General features: G+C 38.3%; 1 protein-coding gene across 3 annotated transcripts in view; it reads right to left on the reverse strand.

The window, feature by feature from the left end:
- Positions 1–3252: 3252 nt before the first annotated feature.
- LOC127455079 (carbohydrate sulfotransferase 15-like) overlaps positions 3253–20429 on the reverse strand; it is a 38871-nt gene continuing 21694 nt past the window's right edge. For 2 of the 3 annotated variants that reach the window (XM_051722654.1, XM_051722655.1), the window contains exons 2-8: positions 13013–13866; positions 12315–12654; positions 7897–8040; positions 6907–7063; positions 5990–6146; positions 4419–4566; positions 3253–3974 (exon numbers count right to left, since the gene is read on the reverse strand). In XM_051722654.1, coding sequence (XP_051578614.1) covers positions 3790–3974; positions 4419–4566; positions 5990–6146; positions 6907–7063; positions 7897–8040; positions 12315–12654; positions 13013–13441 — 1560 coding nt within the window. In that variant the 5' untranslated portion in view covers positions 13442–13866 and the 3' untranslated portion in view covers positions 3253–3789. Of the gene's footprint in view, positions 3975–4418; positions 4567–5989; positions 6147–6906; positions 7064–7896; positions 8041–12314; positions 12655–13012; positions 13867–14092; positions 14208–20429 lie in introns of all 3 variants that reach the window. The other variant, XM_051722653.1, reaches the window with a different exon arrangement.

A 20429-nucleotide genomic window follows, 5' to 3' on the forward strand; every position in this document is an offset into this window, starting at 1 on the left:
TTTGCAGGTCAGAATAAAATTAATCTAAGTAAATTCATATTTAGTATAATTGCCAAATATATTGATGTATCATAAAATAAGGTGTGTATAAAAACAGATTTGTCATTCCATATTAATGATTTTTTTATTTAATGATTTATATTTTTCCTTTTTTTCTTTTTATCTACATTGTAGTGCCTGTTTGATTGTAAGCGTGTGACTTCTGTATTCCTTGGAGTTATTAGCTGCTTTGATTTTAGTTTCTTGATGCCACAGGGATTAGTGGTTTATTTAAAATATGGCTTTGCTGCCCTCTAGTGGTAATAATGTATCATTTAAACAAAGGATAATATCTGCTTACATTGATTCCCCCAAAAAAGAAAATTCTGTCATCATTTACTCACCTTAATGTTGTTTCAATCCTGTACGACTTCCTTTGTTCTGTGGAACACAAAAGGAGATGTTAGGCAGAATGACAGCCTCAGTCTCCATTCACCTTCATTGCATCTTTTTTTCCATACAATTGAAGTGAATAGTTACTGAGGCTGTCATTGTCTAACCTCTCCTTTTGTATTACAATTAAGTCTGAATATATTAAAGTTAATGTGAATATGTTCTTGCCTTGATTTCAGTCACAATCACGTTACATCATAAAGTTAAAAAATGCACACTCACTGAGTACTTTATTAGGAACACCTGTACACCAACTTATTCATGTGATTATCTAATCAGCCAATCATGTGGCAGCAGTGCAATGAATAAAATCACACTGATATGGGTCAGGAACTACAGTTAATGTTCACATCTACCATCAGAATGGGGTAAAAAATTAGATATCAGTGGTTTTGACTGTGGTATGATTGTTGGTGCCAGATAGGCTGGTTTGAGTATTTCAGTAACTGCTGATCTCCTGGGATTTTCATGCACAACAGTCTCTAGAGTTTACGGAGAATGGTGCCTTAAAATTAAAAAAAAAAAAAATAAAAAAAATAAAAAAAATCTAGTGAGTAGCAGTTCTGCAGACAGAAACACCTTGTTGATGAGAGAGGTCAATGGAGAATGGCCAGACTGGTTCGAGCTGACAGAAAAGCTATGGTAACTCATATAATCACTCTGTACAATTGTTGTGAGCAGAATAGCATCTCAGAATGCACAACACGCCGAACCTTGGGCACTTTATTAGGACCATATTGTTCCTAATAACGTGCTCAGTGAGTGTATGTTAAAGGTGCACAAAGTATTTTTTATTTTTTTTTTTTTTTTTTTTGTTCATGTTGTCTGGACTTACATTGACATCTTGGTGTGTGGATGAAATATTGTTCAAACAATAGTTTGCAGTTACCAATGCCATTGTAGAAATGAACTATTCTTTGTCAGATATTATTAATTTAATCCATGAGTGAACATGCCAAATAACAGGCCAGTTACAGCAGTCGGATGGTAATATGAACCTAACATGGCCACATCCATGAGCAGGACCTTCTCCATGTACAGTGCATCCGGAAAGTATTCACAGCGCTTCACTTTTTCCACAATTTGTTATGTTACAGCCTTATTCCAAAATGAATTAAATTCATTATTTTCCTCAATTCTACAAACAATACCCCATAATGACAACGTGAAAAATGTTTTTGAAATCTTTGCAAATTTATGAAGAATAAAAAAAAAACATGTACAGAAGTATTCACAGACTTTGCTCAATACTTTGTCGAAGCACCTTTGGCACCAATTACAGCATCAAGTCTTTGAGTATGATGCTACAAGCTTGGCACACCTATTTTTGGGTAGTTTCTCCCATCCTTCTTTGCAGGACCTCTCAAGCTCCATCAGGTTGGATGGGGAGCGTCGGTGCACAGCCATTTTCAGATCTCTCCAGAGATGTTCAATCGGGTTCTAGTCTGGGCCACTCAAGGACATTCACGGAGTTGTCCCATAGCCACTCCTTTGTTATCTTGGCTGTGTGCTTAGGGTCGTTGTCCTGTTGGAAGATGAACCTTCGCCCCAGTCGGAGGTCTAGAGCGCTCTGGAGCAGGTTTTCATCAAGGATTTCTCTGTACATTGCTGCATTCATCTTTCCCTCAAATCTGACTAGTCTCCCAGTTCCTGCCACTGAAAAACATCCCCACAGCATGATGCTGCCACCGCCATGCTTCACTGTAGGGATGGTATTGGCCAGGTGATGAGCGGTGCCTGGTTTCCTCCAGACATGACGCTTGCCATTCAGGCCAAAGAGTTCGATCTTTGTTTCTCATGGTCTGAGAGTCCTTCAGGTGCCTTTTGGCAGACACCAGGTGGGCTGTCATGTGCCTTTTACTGAGGAGTGGCTTCCGTCTGGCCACTCTACCATACAGGCCTGATTGGTGGAGTGCTGCAGAGATGGTTGTTCTTCTGGAAGGTTCTCCTCTCTCCACCAAGAAATGCTGGAGCTCTGTCAGAGTGACAATCGAGTTCTTGGTCACCTCCCTGACCAAGGCCCTTCTCCCCCGATCGCTCAGTTTGGCCAGGCAGCCACTCTAGGAAGAGTCCTGGTGGTTCCAAACTTCTTCCATTTACGGATGGAGGCCACTGTGCTCATTGGGACTTTCAATGCTTCAGAAATTTTTCTGTACCCTTCCCCAGATCTGTGCCTCGATACAATCCTGTCTCAGAGGTCTACAGACAATTCCTTGGACTTCATGGCTTGTTTGTGCTCTGACATGCACTGTTAACTGTGGGACCTTATATAGACAGGTGTGTGCCTTTCCAAATCATGTCCAAGCAACTGAATTTACCACAGGTGGACTCCAATCAAGTTGTAGAAACATCAAGGATGATCAGTGGAAACGGGATGCACCTGAGCTCAATTTTGAGTGTCATGGCAAAGGCTGTGAATACTTATGTATGTGTTTTTTTTTTTTTTTATAAATTTGCAAAGATTTCAAACTTCTTTCACGTTGTCATTATGGGGTATTGTTTGTAGAATTTTGAGAAATAATGACTTTAATCCATTTTGTAATAAGGCTGTAACATAACAAAATGTGGAAAAAGTGAAGCGCTGTGAATACTTTCCGGATGCACTGTAGAATAAAACGGCTTTGATAAGGTTATTGATATGACTGGAATCTTAATCTCATGTGAGTGCCTTTGATTTTATACATATGCTTCAAAAATATTATTTATTTAGAAGTAAAACTTGTTTCTGAGAAGAAAAAATACTGAGTGCACCTTTAATGATGCCTTTTGTGCTCCGTTTCAGCAATCCTTTATGACACCCTTGAAAAAGTCAGTCCAGAATCAGCTTTAGAGTTTTTATTAAAAACATTTATTATGTTGGATTTTAGTTGTTTTACCTATTATTATATTATAACCTGGATTTTGCTGTGGAAATAGCCATAGAAGCTGGCATGGTGTTAAAAAAAAAAAAGCAATCCTTTATATTGTCATATTAGAACAGTTGTCCATGTCTTACTTTCAGACAATTCTGGGTCATCTCACGTTCCTCTGAGCTAAACTCTGAGAGAGTAATGCTGCAACATCCAAAACATTGACAACATTGTCTTATATTAAGCGTGTTTTGAATTTTGACCTGCTAATGCTACTTTCTTGATTGGTTATTGTGACCAGAATACTCTCACAGTATCAAAGTGCATTGATGAAAGTGTCCAGCACCAGCTAACCAAAGAAAAAGTGGTATCAATATGTGACTGACTTTTTAAAAAAAAAAGTTTGCTTTAATTTAAAAATTGTCAAAAGGTGATACCAGCCACCCAACTCAGGCCTAACAAGCAAAAGTCTGTCACACTATGTCTGTTCAATCCTAGTTCATCAGGGCTACATCCACAGAAAGGCAGGGTCCCTGAGCACCTGGGTCAGATGCTGGTTAAAAGGCCTGTAAAAGCTGTGCAGGATCTCCTTGGTTATGGGCAACATTGGGCCGAGATTGCGATTGGCTGGTCTTCTGGTGTTGGAGGCGGGGCTCTTAGTGATGTCAGCTTCCTTCTGCAGAGTAAGAGGTCCTGTAGGGTCAATGAAGCACAAACACACAATAATACATTTGCAGGTACACTAGGGTTGCCATCGGTCTACCACACAAATGGGACAAGAGGAGGAATAATTTGCAGTGTGTATGTTATGTGGATGGAAAATATACAGTATATATTTTATGATATGCCCAAAATCACACACATGCACATTAGATACTAGGCAGATCTATATAATCTTGAAATATATATTTATTTGCATTTACATGTATTAATTTAGCAGACAGATTTGTCCAAAGTGACTTGCAAATGTAAGTCAAAAAACTGTACAAAAAAAGGGGCATCCCAGCTAATACAGGACAGTTGGTAACACTAATGTACACATAGGGAGATTTGCATGTAATAATGACAGACTTGTAAGGACTGTACAGGTTATGCAAACAGATACACATTTAATTGAAAACATGAAAACTGACTCACCCAACTGTAGAAAGTCAAAGACTCTCCGCATGGTGTTTTTCCGGTTTGCAGCATGATCCTCCAATCGTAGGATGAGAAGCTGCTCCCTATTGAAAACACTCAGCCAGTCCAGCAAGTACATAACATACAGTCCAACCTGAAGCCTCACCTACAGAAAACAGGTGGAAACACAGTCAAAATCCACACATTCATTGGTGCCACACTCGATCTGGGACCTTTGTCTTTGAGAACTAATCTGAGACATTTGTCATTTGACTAAAAGGTTTAAACAGATGGCCTTATGACTTTTGGACTATTCCTTACATAAAGCTACAGTATAACTTTAGAACTTTGGCCTTTTTTATTATTATATGACAGCCCCAGTACCCATTCACATTTATTCTGAACATTGTATTAAACATCTTTTGTGTTTCACAGAACTATGCTTGAACTATTCCTTTAAAAGGTATAGTGAATTAAATTTCATGTGTTCACCAACAGAGGGACCCAAAGGCTTAATAGAACAGTCAGCAGTTAGAAGCTAACAGAGAAAATCCTTCAATCCTTTTCTGTTTTATATAATACTTTTTTTTTTTTTTTTTTTTTTGTTTGTATACAATATAATTTTGAAAGTTGCTTAATCTGATATATTCTGGTCTCTATACCATCTATTTTATATATTATAATACCTTTTATTTGGTTTTGTATTACAGGAACATCTAATTTATCAGAGTGAGCAGTCATGATTCAGCAATAGACAGGGTTTTGCTGGTTCATCAGCCAGCTTACATCCCAGCAATAAATCAAGCATGCATTACTAGAACCTCAGCTAAAATTACTAAAACATCTATTTTTACTTTTTCACATTTACATTTCTTTAAAACTGCTTTTATTTCAGTTTCCAACAGCCTTCTCCAGATCTGAATCATTCTCTGGCCACACAGCTTTGGTGAACAGCCAGAACAGCTCAGCCCCTGGTGGGTTTATCTCATCTATACAGGTAGACCTGGTGGCTGAAGCAATTTCATCATATCAGACTGAACGAGGTCTGACTCACAGCAGATGCCATCGGTTCTTGGCCGAAATGAGAATTACTGACTGTGATGCTTTAGTAAACATCCATCTCTCTTTCAAAGGCCCTGGTAACATTTTAGAAAATTAAAAGGGTCATATCATGAGGAACCAAATATTCCTTGAACTTTTGAAATAATCTTGATGTACAATGAAAACATTCTGTAACTTTCAATACGTAAAACTTTCCAGTCCAAAACGAGCATTTATCTAAACTACGCTACAAAGATGGCTCATTCTTTGTTTGAAAATGGGTGACATTTTTGCTTTTCCTTGCGGAGTAAAGCACCTGCCGCTATGTTTCCTTCCGAAGGATCCGGACATTAGAAATTAGTGGCTAAAGTTTATTTTTTAGGTATGACTACAGCATAAAAACTTCACTAACATTATAAGTGGGCCTCAAGAGGAAAAAAAAAAAAAATGCATGATATGACCCCTTTAAGATGGACTCAAGCCTGTAGTACTCACATAGCATTTGAATGAATGCAAATGGTCGGATTTCATATTGCAGTGACACTTACAGGCATCAAGTTGTTTAGAGTGGTGTTGTAAATGCAGGAACGGATGGACCTCTCGGCCAAGCAAGCCTCAAACAACTGCAGCGACTCTGATACCCGCTCGTGAAAATCCTCCACAGATTTGTTGGTCATTCCAAAGTACAGATAGTCTGAGTAAAGCCTGCTCTCTCACACACAAATACACACACACAGAACCATAATGCAAAAACATAATGAGAGTTCAGTCATGACAACTCTCTGAAAGATTTAGCATGTTAATGTAGGTATGACATATTGATAGGACATTGGACTTGGCGGACTAGATCTGATATGCTCCTGCTGCAAAGCAAGTTTGGAGACTTGTTTCTGCTAGAACGTACACAGACACACTGAGTTAAGCATGGGGACATGCTGCTGCTGCACAATTAGAAACATATAAGACATGCTGCATCTAGCATGTATGGCATGCTGCTGCACAATTAGACATAAATACAATCCCCATGTCACAGATCTAGACAAGTGGCGCTGGAAATGGGTTTCAGATAAAACTCTCACAGCACGCTGCAGTAAAACTAGCTTACTTGCAAACTGAGAAAATTTAAATGTTAGGTAAAGAGAAAGTATGTAAGTTGATTGGCTATCTGATTACACTTTAAAGGACCTATCAGCTTACACCATGTGAGCCGATTGGCTTGACATATCACAATTGAGCGTTCTGATTGGCTAACAGATAATATGTTCAAAGAACCTATCAGCTTGCACCATTCAGAGTTTCATGCCTGAACACTTAAGAGGACAGTCTACAATGCAATTTCTCATTTACACAGTAATCTTAACACTGGATATGATATTATCACTAGATAATAAGATATCTAATGATAAAAAGTCATTATAATGTATTTGTCTGATTTAAAGCATAAAACATTGAATTGGAGTTGTACCTCTCTACTGGGTCTCTGAGCATGACAATGAATTTGGCGTCTGGTTGGACAGCATGAATAAAGTCCTGCACCAGAAAAGGAGGCTCCACCCCTGTACCATTGTCATAGAAATAAATCCAAGCATTGTTGTCCCACATAGTAGATGCACTTGCCTCACCTGTTAATCAAAAAAGGTAAATAAGACACTACACGCAAAGTTAATTTAAGTGTCTGCTTATTAGCAAAAGTTTAGAATTCTGCTTCACTGGGGGGCCTGGGTAGCTCAGTGGTAAAAGACGCTGGCTACCACCCCTGGAGTTTGCTAGTTTGAATCCCAGGGCATGCTGAGTGACTCCAGCCAGGTCTCCTAAGCAACCAAATTGGCCCGGTTGCCAGGGAGGGTAGAGTCACATGGGGTAACCTCACTGTGGTCGCTATAATGTGGTTAATTCTCGGAGGGGCACGTGGTGAGTTAGGCGTGGTTGCCACAGTGGATGGCGTGAAGCCTCCACACGCGCTATTTCTCTGTGGCAACGTGATAAGATGCGCAGGTTGACGGTCTCAGACGTGGAGGCAACTGGGATTCGTCCTCCGCCAGACTGAGGCGAATCACTACGTGACCACGAGAACTTAAAAAGCACATTGGGAATTGGGCATTCCAAATTGGAAGAAAAAACAGGAAAAAAAAAAAAAGAAGAAGAATTCTGCTTCATTCCAACCAGCTTGTAAGTAGATAATGAGTAGATGAATGATATCAGTGATTATATTAGAAAGGGTTGTTTGATGCTGCATCACTACTGGGAAATAAAACCTGTGTTGCTAGCAGGTATGAATCTAACAGGAGCTTTCACAATCCTTCCTATTCCAAAAATATATACTATATATACTGTATACAGAAGGGGCCATGAAAACACTTTTATTGACACTGATATTCTCTGACATACCTGAAAAACTAAACATTAATAAATTATATTTAGTAATACAATAGAAAGGTAAAATCTCCAACTTTACCAATTATGATGTCAACTTCTTTGTGGCTTTTCGAGGAGTTGCTTATCAAATGATCCTGAATCTGATTGGCTGCCTGGTCAAAAAGGTCCAGGTAGTCTTTCAGTGGGTAAGGGTTATGAAAACCATTACTCAACCTGATGATACCTAAAACCAGGGGAAACAAAGTAAGATTAAAATCAAACATAAATGAGCTTTAAACAGAATTAGAGGGCAGCTGTAGCTGTGAAATTTAATTGTGTGATAGATTAAATGAGATAAAACCCAATGATATGTGTAAATTAAGCAGATGCTCTGCACAGTAAGAAAATAGGAGTGACAGGGAGATGAATGAGAGTTTTACTGACTCAAGAGGAAATAAATTAATCAGCATCATGCACTCTAAAACAAGATGGTTCTTCAAAGGTTCTTTACTGACCTAAACAGTTCTATTTAGAACCATATCTTCCTGAAGAACCATTTTGTGCTGAAATGTTTCTTTGAATTGGGCATTAGGGGTTCTTTATTCTCGCCCTTTTGGTGTTTGGACCTAACTGTTAATAAATTCTTTCAAAGCCACTGCGTCATTGGTTCACTCGCAGCACTGGGGTCCTGGCAGCTCAACCGACCAATTTCACAGACTGTCAACACTCCCCACAGGTAAACTTGATATACATATTTTTTAAATGTCGCTATTAGTAGTTTTAGCAGGAAATTGATCAGGGACAACAAATCCCATTAGCTCAGTTGAAAAAAGAATTTGCTTATTTTAATTTCACTTCACTTGCTGTTTTTGAAAGTGAAACTGGTGAATTTGAAATTTACAGTTTATCGTAAATGTGCTGTTTGAGAGCTAGAGTTTGGCCAAATTTGAAGTCATGATTTATAACACTTTTGTTACCACTATGGCTGTAACTGTTCGTGTTGGGGAGATAGCATCTTCTCATCTCATTCACATCATAAAAATCCAAGACGAATATGCAGGAAACTTTATGGCAGAACTTTCCACAAGCTGTTACTATTTTAAGCATTTACATGACTAATTGTGCAAAATATTTGTTCTCGTTGCAACATTATCCTCCATTATCCATTATCCTCGAGCCTCCTATGGCTGTGCCTTCAATGGCTCTGCCATCAGAGTCTTCCACGGCTCCAGTCTCTAGTCTGTGGCCACCTCCCAGGCCTCCTGACCCTGTTTCAGCCCTGTGGCTGCCAACCAAGCCTCCTGATCCAGTCCCTACCCAGAAGTGGTCTCCTGGCCGTCCGCCTGATCCGCCCTGGTCTCCTGGCCATCAGAAGCCACCCATGGGGGGGACAGGGTTTTGCCCCTGTTTCCATCTGTTTCCCCCAGACTACACTTCATAATTCCCTGCCCTCATCACTGCCAGCTGTTCCCTATTGTTCTCACCTGTTTCATTTCCTCACTTACTCCTGTGTATATAATGCCCTGATTTCTACCCAGTCTAAGTTGTGTTCTCTCCTGTTCATATGTACCAGTTCCCATCATAGATTTTTCATTTGTTTTATTTCCTAGTTCTTAGTTCAGCCTTTGTTCCTGAGTTTTCCATGTTATTTTTGTACTTCTACTTTATTTCTTTATTAACTTCTTTAGCCGCACCTAGATCTGCTCTTGTGACTTCCTTCAAATTGTTACAATATGAGATTGATGGACCAATTTTAGTGCTTATAATCTATAAATAATCACCGAATGAAACTACAACAGACAATTTTGCAACTGCTTGATAAAGGCAGCATGCACATGGGTAAGTTTTTGCAAACTGTTGAGAGTCCATATTAAGTGCTTTTAAATTTCAACATTTGCAAAGTAAAACTTTCTGTAACTGGTGATTTCCTAAACAAGATTGTAGTGTTTTTTTTTTTGTTTTTTTTTAAATCTCTACCAGAACATAAAAGCATGACCAACTCAAGAGGTGAGCTGTCATTTTCTTTAAAATACTGACATTTATGTTCTGAAATTATGGATTTTTCCTTGTAATTTCATGTATCCATCCCACCTGCGGTATGAGTCATTGTCTGCTCTGATAACAGCATATGCCTGCCTTAAAGATATCACATGTTAGTTTTAAGTACTCCTTTTTATCTATTTATATCTCTTTTTGCTATTTTATACAGTATAATTAATGCAATGTAATTTCTTTGTCACTTACAGTAAAAGCAATTACAGTATGTCTTCCAGCTGTGGGGATTCTCTTTGTTTCTCAACTAAGCACGTGAGTGAAAGACTGAATTTGTGATCCATATAGAATTTTGGAATGTTTTAATTATTTACTTGGGTTTATGCATCAACATTTTGCCCAGTAAAAATAAAAATAAAATAAAAACCTATCACACTTAATTTAACTTATTCTTCCACATTGTGAATTGCTCACATACAGTATATTGTCCACATATGCTGAAACACTGACTCTGAACCTATTGTGTGTTTCTATTCAGACAGACACTGTTGGACCCCACAACCACATTACCTGCAGAGAATGACTGCCGCTCAATTATATCAAAATACACAGTGATGGAAGGTGAAGACATCACAAATGATTGTGCTGATATTTTAGTGAAATTTAGCCTTCATTAAATCTATTTTCTGTTTCCATTAGACTTTGCTCTTCCTTGAAGGATTGGTTGCCAGTATGGAAAAATACTCTTATATAGAGTGTACAGGTTTCTATCCCAGCCATAAAGTGTGGAGCAATGTAGGGGTCTGCTATTTCATTTGCATATGTATTGTCTTTCTCACTATGTATTAATGTGAGTGATTAATGCATTTGGAATTGTTTAATCGGTCTTTAATGTATTCAGCTAATGATTGCTGTAAAAAAATTAAAAAAAAAAATCTACAATTTCATTTAATTTAGAAAATAAAGCACTTAATTGAAGCACATGCCTTTTTTTTTTTTATATTGTAAAACCATAATTGAGGATAATGTTTTATAGGAGCAGATATATTGAGGGGTAAAAATAAAAAAACTTGCATCAAAAAGGTTCTTTATAGCACTATTGAGGTTCTATATAGCACTTTCAATGGAAGGTTGTATGGAAGGGTTTTATTGTTACAAGCCGAATAACCCTTATCTGGTACTATTTAGAACCATTTTTCTTAAGGGTGTGACTCAGACTGAATCGGCATCAGAAGGTCGAAAGTTTTGCTCCTAGAATCGGTCTGTGCTTACCAAAATTCTAAACATTTTAAACTAAGCATAGGCGTAAATTTAGGTATGGATGTTAGGGACATGTCATCTTTCAGAAAATCGGAAATGTCCCGACCAACATTATGCCAATTTTACCACAATTATTATTTTTTTTCTTTAACAACTATTAAAGGTCCTTTTTTATAATTTGTGTAAATGATTGTTCTACCTCTTCTGAAGCAGCACACAAATGTTGTCACGTACCTGTTCCTTTTCTCCGTGCCGTTCAGGATGTACCAATCACCGTCGTTTGCAATATTAAAAAAACAAAAATTCTGGAGAATGCATGCGCAGATTACCATTGGTATCTTGCATCCTGTCCTTGAAATTAAGATTTAAACCCTTTTTGTGTACGAATATTTCCTGTCTAAGTAAAAATGTTCTTGAGTTTTGCGTGCAGCCCAAAGAAGGATTCTTTTTTTCAGCCGGTAAGTGCCCACTTGAGGAAGACACCTAAAAATTTGAACGAATGTTTCAGAGGTGCAGGATTTTAAGATGCTAGTATAACTCCCAATATATGTTGCATTTTTTTTTATTATTAAAGAACATTGGTTTATATTAAATTATATTTTGTCAATAAACTAAAGCATTTGTGATAAAAAAAAATAAAGAATTGTATGCTAAGCCTACTTTGTTCAGGAGGTATACTTTTTCAGATAAGTGTAAGTAAATAAGCAATATGATCAAATATTATGTTTATTTTAAGTCATTTTACACATGTAAATAGTTAATTTACCCTACCCTTTGTTTAGATTTCCATTTGTTTAATGCTGGATAATACATTTACAGAATGTCAATTTATGTCCCTTGGATATCATTTTCTCGAGGTAAATCTTCTTGAAAAAGATAACATTTGATTTTGACACATTAATCTTAGGTTTATTGTATCGCATATTGCTGTCACTATTCAAGTTTATTGCATATAAAATTTTTACTCCAAAAACGTAAAGCCCTAGTGTGCAGTTCTTAATCTTTTTATTCATTAGAAATTATTTAAAAAGGCTAATATTTAATAAGGTGAGGCTGAGAAAAATGAAATTAAAATAAATTAGACTTGTTATCTGAGGTAATATTTTTCCTATATCAGCCTACTAGACTGACTTTCTCGCATTTTCTTAATACCAAAATTTTTAATATTATCCGTGCTATACGTCCCTACTAACTTTCAAACCAAACCTATGCCTTTGACTCTAAGATTTCTCAATCGCAGTGGAATCTGAAATCCGTTGAACTCACCAAACCTCTTTCTGGTCCACCAGTGTGGTTCTTTCATAGTTGTGAAATGGACCTCAGGATGTAGCCGTAACCGATCATAGAGATCCGTGGTGCCACACTTTGGCTGGCCGATGATGTAAAAAAAGGGTAGGCAACGCAGGCGGTAATGTCTACCGGCATGCTGGTGAAGGTGAGATGGAAAAGCTCTGCGCAGGTGGTCATATATTGCTTGGAAACGCTTTGAATAAAGAGCATACAGGTTTTTCCCATATGGATCTGCTGAGATATTCTCAAAGAACTCTTCATACCAGCAAGGATTCTTGAGAGAGGGAAGAAATTTCCGAGGAATTGCAGATAATATCTAGGGAGGAGAAAGAGCAGAACAAAAGGTTTTTCCTTGGAAAAACTAATACTTGTAAGAGTGTAGCATATTATGAAGGTATGTACATTTGAATACATTATATACTGTATATGTAAAAAGAATGTGAAATGAAATCACAATTTGCTGTAAGTTTAAAATTACTTACAAATCTTCTATCTTTCAAAACTCAATGAATCTCTAAATAAGTTAACCAGACATTTCATTGCCTATGGCATTATCATAAGTATGAATATAAGCAATTTCATTGTGCCCCAAACTTCACCTATGAGAATAAAATTGTTTATTTCATTTATTTTTTTAATGAAATTATTTAACAATATAATTCAAATGCACATACCTGTGGCTCTTTCTCTCTCAGTTCTCCAAGGTCAGGCACTCTTCTACGGCTAAAATCCACTTTGTCCATAATGCTCCTCACAACCTCTCTCACAACGGTGTAATCTGTATTAGAGGAAATATCCAGGGCCATATGTGCTGGTTGAGACAATACAGTGATTTGATATGGTGATGGAGTTAGAAAGAGCCCTTTTTGGTCCCTCGTCAAGATGTAGGAAGCCATGATGAGAACAGTGACTATTAACCCAAAAACAAAGCTTAAAATTTTGACTTTCCGTACAGACCCTATTGTCCAGGGGCCCCATGCTTGGTGATGCACTCTGTTGTTGTCTATGATGGTCAGTACCTTTGTCCACTTGTTGTCAAGGTTGATAAACGCAGGCTCCAGTTTCTCATAAGGAGCACTGAGAAGCCCATACTTGTGCTCCATTTTTCTGTTAATTGTATCTGCTTTGCGAATACAGTGAGTCCCATTGATGCAAGTTATTGTAGGGAGAAGTTTGTCCCATCACTCCACTTGCCTGACGTTATGCATAATCCACAAGAGCCCTGTTTTGCCAGTGAAAACTCCATCTTTCATTCAGCAGATGCTGTGTGGCTTCAGGCCATTTTTTTTGTGATAGGATGCTTGTGGGCAGAGAGACAGACAGTAGAATGAGCAAGCCGGCTGCTCTGGGTTTCCAGCACACATGACAAGGGCCAAGATGTGTGGGAGATGATCAGAGCACTCTTTTAATTTAGCAGCCACAGATTAGACAGAGGCAGCAGGGTTAACACACAAGCACAAACACAATGCAGATGTTGTCAAGGTCACAAACGCCCCTTCAACAGCTCAGATCTCAGGATGGACTATTCCTGTAAGAAAGAATATAGCATTACTGCAAACAAAGCCATTGTACACAAAGAGATTTCATTGATTTGAGTCTTGTCTAGGACTCCCATGTTGAAAAGACCAGCATGTGTTGTGTTTTGGATGCTGGTCCCCCACAAACCAGCCAGAACCAAAATGTATTTGAGAACATATTTTAACATCCAAAGTCAAGTAAAGGGATATCTAAAAAAAAAAAAAACTTTTACTCACCATCATGATGTATCAAACTTCTGTAGAGCATGTAAAAGTGGACAAACTATAGGTCCAATGTCGGATTGCAATAAAATGGCTGAAGGTTTCTGCGTTGTTCTATCTTTTCTGAGTGCTGAAGCAAAAACGTTTATTATTAGTTTGCACTTTATCAATTGACTCTATCAATTATCAATTAATTTTATCTGACTCCAATTTTGTATTAATCTAGCTCCAATTTAAGTTGAACCTGTAATTTAGATTTAAGCTCTAATTAATTTCTGATCATTCTTTTAATTTAATCTTGATAAGTTATTGATTACTCTGAATTGTCCTAACTTTCATTATCCTTTCATTCGGGTCCCAATTGTCGTATGTCATATGCCAGCCGATTAATTACATGGATCTCATGGACACAAAATCGCCAGTTCCGTTCATTGTCAGCGGCTGCAGGGTTTACTAATATCACCTGGTTTGGCCAGGTGATATTAACCATAACCAGATGACAGTTTTATTTAGTCACATTTCATACAACTTGCTAAGACGGAGATAAGCAGTGACTGGGAGTCTTACGTGGTTTTCTCCTATTCATAAGCTCCAGTAATGATCATTATCCTGGACATAAGTTTGCGGTAACAAAAGGCATCCCTCGAATCTACCGGTGATAAATGATTTCAGAGGAATACCTAATAAATCAAAAAGTAACAATTTATTTGCCAGGTAGGATTTAAAACGTAGGTTACAAAATCAATCAAAGCCAATTTCACACATGATCAGAATAAACAAACATTCCTAAAAATAAAAGACAAGTCAAAGAAACATACCTGGCAATAGAAAATGACATGCAGCGATAAGCGTGGGATATCTGACTACAGACTCCCCAAGTTCCTTGCCAACCTTCCTTAAATATCCAGACAGAAATTGTATACCAAATGGTATTATCCTTTGAACAATAAGAATTTGGGGGTGAATGGGTTCCTGACTTCCTGGGGTTTAACTTTATTAACCTACAGGAGATCATTTAAATTGCAGGTCAAAGAGGAGGACTGGCCTCCAGAATTATGCAGTATTTGGCAAAGACCTTATAACTTTGTCACCATTAGATTTACTGACATGGGAAAGAGACCGTTATACCAGTCGCACAGAGACGTCTTAAACGATATCAAACAAATACAGATGCATTCTTTGTTTTCATGGTATTTGTTATATATTTACATATAAATCTTGTGTCTTTGTATTGGTCCTGAGCTGTTGAAGGGGAGAAGGGGGAGAGAGAGAAGAGGGGGCAGCAAGTTGATTTGCAATTTATCACACTGTGGTGATATTCTCATGGAGAGAGCTCTTGTGGCCGAAGCTACAGAGGTTAGTTCACTCTCCATCTCTTTAGCGGATGTAACCCGATCCTTCCGCCGGATGAATATCCGTAAAGCCGTGGGTCCAGATGGCATTCCGGGCCGCGTCATCAGAGCATGCGTGAACCAAATGGCTGGTGTTTTTACGGACATTTTCAACCTTTCCCTCTCCTTGTCTGTAGTCCTCACATGCTTCAAAACATCCACCACTGTGCCTGTACCAAAGCAATCCAAAATCACTTGCTTAAATGACTGGCGTCCTGCTGCTCTGACCCCCATCATCAGCAAATGCTTTGAGAGGCTAATCAGAGATTACATCTGCTCTGTGCTGCCTGCCTCACTGGACCCATTGCAGTTTGCTTACCGCAACAACCGCTCCACTGATGATGCCATTGCATCTACACTACACACTGCTCTCTCCCACCTGGAAAAAAGGAACACTTATGTGAGAATGCTGTTTGTAGACTACAGCTCAGCATTCAACACCATAGTGCCCTCCAAGCTTTATGTGAAACTCCGGGCTCTGGGCTTAAACAGCTTGCTGTGCAGCTGGATCCTGGACTTCCTGTCAAGCAAACGCCAGGTGGTTAGAATGGGCAGCAACATCTCCTCATCACTGACTCTCAACAATGGAGCCCCGCAGGGCTGTGTTCTCAGCCCACTCTTGTATTCCCTGTACGCACATGACTGTGTGGCAACACATAGCTCCAATGCCATCATTAAGTTTGCTGATGATACAACAGTGGTAGGTCTGATCACTGACAATGATGAAACAGCCTACAGAGAGGAGGTGCACACTCTGACACACTGGTGTCAGGAGCACAACCTCTCCCTCAACGTTAGCAAGACCAAGGAGCTTGTGGTGGACTTCAGGAGAAAAGACAGAGAACACAACCCCATCACCATCAATGGAGCACCAGTGGAGAAAGTCAGCAGCTTCAAGTTCCTTGGTGTCCACATCACAGAGGAACTCACATGGTCCGTCCACACTGAGGCCATTGTGAAGAAGGCTCATCTGCGCCTCTTCTTCCTGAGATGGCTGAGGAAGTTTGGAATGAACCACCACATCCTCACACGATTCTACAGCAGCACTGTAGAGAGCATCCTGACTGGCTGCATCACTGCCTGGTACAGCAATAGAACCACCCACAACCGCAAAGCCCTGCAAAGGGTGGTGCGAACTGCCAGACACATCATCGGAGGTGAGCTTCCCTCCCTCCAGGACATATATACCAGGCGGTATGTGAAAAAAGCTCGGAGGATCATCAGAGAATCCAGCCACTCGAGCCATGGGCTGCTCTCACTGCTACCATCAGGCAGGCAGTTTTGCAGCATCAGGACCCGCATCAGCCGACTCCATGACAGCTTCTTCCCCCAAGCAATCAGACTTTTGAACTCTTGATCTCTCACAATCAATATACATCAGCACTGCACTTTATTAATCTTATTATCTCACATAGGACTGTCATAAATTATATTCCCTCATAACAACACACTGGCAACTGACTATCAACCGAAAGTCTGAATGTCAATACAGTACAATACAACCTACTGTATATTATATATATACTTTATATACTATTTTTATTGTATGTGTATTCTATATTATGTGTATGTGTATTCTATATTGTGTGTATCGTATACTGTACATTGTATTTTATTATTGTGTTGTGTAATTATGTGTATATTAGATATGTAAATTGTGTTGTGTAAATCTGATGTTTATTGTAAATTGGTATATGTCTCATCACTGTCATGACTGCTATGTTGCTCGGAACTGCACCCAAGACTTTCACCCACTGTTGCACTTGTGCATATGGTTGTGTGACAATAAAAGTGATTTGATTTGATTTTTTGATATTCAGGTGTAGATTTCAGCTTTTGTGAGAGAGTTCAGATGTTGTCTGAAGTTGAAAGTTCTTTGTTATTCCATTAATTGATGTGTGTTGGGCTATCAGACATCTTGGCATGGGCCTTACAAGCACAAGAGATGTTAGGCAGAATGACAGCCTCAGTCACCATTCACTTTCATTGTAAGAAGACTAACGCACTGCCTAACGGCTCCTTTTTGTGTTCCACAGAAGAAAGTCAAATGGGTTTGGTACAACCTGAAGGTGAGTAAATGATGACAGAATTATCATTTTCTGGTGAACTATCCCTTTAATTTAGTATCTTTATGGCAAAACAAGCTGGCTTTGATGTAACTTTCAAATGTTATTTAATAAATAAAAATTCATAGCAATCAATTCACACATAGAATATGAAATAATTTTTATTTCAGACAACAAGAGAAGCAGTGCAATGCGACAAAAACAGGTCTCAAGAACCACAAAATTGTTCCACATTGGGGATTTCCTTGTCTTTCTGTCTCTTTTCTCTGCCTTTCTTTATAACTGTGTATTTCATTCTTAGCAACAATACAAACACACAATGAAGACACAACACAGTACCCTCTGACATCTGTTGGACCATTCAGAGACAACAACATTATCATAAGAAACCAGAACTGTTTAAACTGCAATAAAAAAGCTCAACTAGTAGAGCATGGCACTAGCAAGAACATGATCACAGCATGTTACTATCACATGAAATGGTACCCTGACAAGTTTCTGGCAAGTGCCATCTCCCATCAGAAATCTTTTTGTCAATTAAAATGCCTGTAGCGCTACTGATAGCATGTTCAGCAAACAGCCTCAGAGACATGGGTTATGGTCCCATGGAAACCAATAAGTAATGGCATTCACATATGATGAGTGGCATTCGGTGGTTGCATTTTCCGTCTAAGATTACGTTTTTACTCCACTGATGGTTAGGTTTATGGTTTGGATTATGGCATATGGTTATGAAATATGCATTCCAGTTGACAGTATTACATAACTTACAACTAAAAACAACTCACTTTTGGTTTAAATTTTGGTAAGCACAGACTGATTTCACCTGAAGAACTTTTGACCTCCTGTCACTGAATTCAAAGTGAGATCACTCTCTTAGCAACTGCAAAATCTGGTTCGATCCCAGAAAATACAAGCAGCAATAAATTATGAATGCATGGTAAATTGCTTTTGATAAAAGCATCTGCCAAATACAAAGACACTTTAAATGTTGGTTCATTCCAGATGCTCTTGCTACAACAGATAAAGCAAATGACTACTCTTGATAAGACCAAAAGGTTTTAAATGTTTTATTTTGGGATAATGAATCAGAGCAGAATTCAGAGTTAAGCTCAGAGTAAAAAAAAAACAGCAAATGATAGAGTTTACTATTAAATGAAAGATACAAAATAAAGGCGCACCTCCAGCAAAGTTTCAACAGTGATCAGTACAGGCAGCAACAAAAATGAAGATGGGCATGTTCTCGTGTTGCTGAGAAAATAGCTTTTATTTTGAACAAATAGACAGATTTAAGTTATATTAGGTGAATGTCTCAAGATTATAATGAAATAAATGTTATGATGCTGTAACTGCAGAGTTTGAATAACCTTTTCAGGTGGTTCTTTATAATATCTAGTGGATTTAAAACATTTGGTTTTTGATGGTCTCATTATTAATAAATATATGTGAGTGAATATTTAGGACTCTTAGCATGGTTAAGTTATTTAAACCCTTCACTTTTTCAACATGTGTATTTAAGTCAAGATTTCTTTCTCCAAAATCTCTTGCTGAAAATGCCACAGTCAGGTGTGGAAGCAAAACTGGCACAAAAATTAACAACAAAGCACTCCTCTGCAATGTAGAACTAACATACTGCTGAATATGCAGGGTTGGGAAATTCTAGACTAGGTTTTTTTTTTTTTTTTAACTAAAAATCAATTTGTTCATCTTGTTTTGGTTTCTTGTTTTTACTTTGACAGATTAATGGATCTACAGAGTCCTATGGTAGAGGGTTTGCCTTTTTATCATTTCATCAGACGGTTCAGGGTTGTTATTTACCACCATATTGTGATTAAATTCACCTTGGGGACATCATTAACAGAAATGTGACTCTAGCAAAGCCCACACAGACCTCAGTAATCCATGCTGGTCTAATATGTGGGGCTCATAAATTATAGATAATTTCCTATTTGTGCATGAAAATTAGTGGTTTGAATAAGGCAGAGAGAGAGAAAGATATAGACAGAGAAATAGAGAGAGATTAATGAAAGACAGAGAAAAAAGAGGGAAGGTAGTCAAAGGAGGACACGTGCGTTCCCATGGAGATGAAGGCAGGTGTCACTGATCTGTGTTACCATGGAAAACAGACTTCTTTTATGTGTATGCCGACCTTAAATGACATCCTAATGACAGATTGTATTTGTAAGTCACATAGATTGGCAATAATTGTGGTCTCATTATTTGTGTTAAAAAAATAGAGCTTGAGGTAAACCGTAGCAACATTGACCTCCATCCTTGTCCACATGGCTAGCTATTTTAAGAATAAGCATTACATGTTTGATGACTTTGGCATGGAGTTGGGCTGACGTGAACTGTCACTTTAAATACATTCCAGAATAACAAACCCAGCTCGAAGTATGGGGAGGTGAGCCATCTGTGAGCATGTTTTCATTATGAATCTAACTGAAGCAGAGGAAGAGACCGGTACAGCGTGAGAAAACCACTGCAGTTCACAGCTCAATGAATCATTACCGAGAAGCCCCATCATTACACATGTCAATCAAAATGACAGGTGAGGTGCACTACAAATTGCATGTCTGCTGATGCTTTTGATCTTGTTTATGCAATGCTGACATATTTAAACCCCCAACCACAAAACACAAATCTCCTTAAATGTAAAGTATTAAATTTCTGTGACGCTAGCATCACCATATGTATTTAGTGTGTTGCTAAGTGGTTGCTAGGATGTTCTGTATGGTTGCTAGGTTATTGCTTACTGTCCCAAATCAAACAAGTCCACCACACCCACTTCTCTACGATATTCGCTTCCCTTTCAAAATCGTTCAGAAGATCTAGATTGATATGTGAATCGGGCCACTGCCATAAAATTTATTGGCTTATATCTTCTAAACGTTT

Source organism: Myxocyprinus asiaticus, chromosome 17 (assembly GCF_019703515.2).
Source record: "Myxocyprinus asiaticus isolate MX2 ecotype Aquarium Trade chromosome 17, UBuf_Myxa_2, whole genome shotgun sequence".
In the NCBI taxonomy this organism is placed as follows: Eukaryota; Metazoa; Chordata; class Actinopteri; order Cypriniformes; family Catostomidae; genus Myxocyprinus; species Myxocyprinus asiaticus.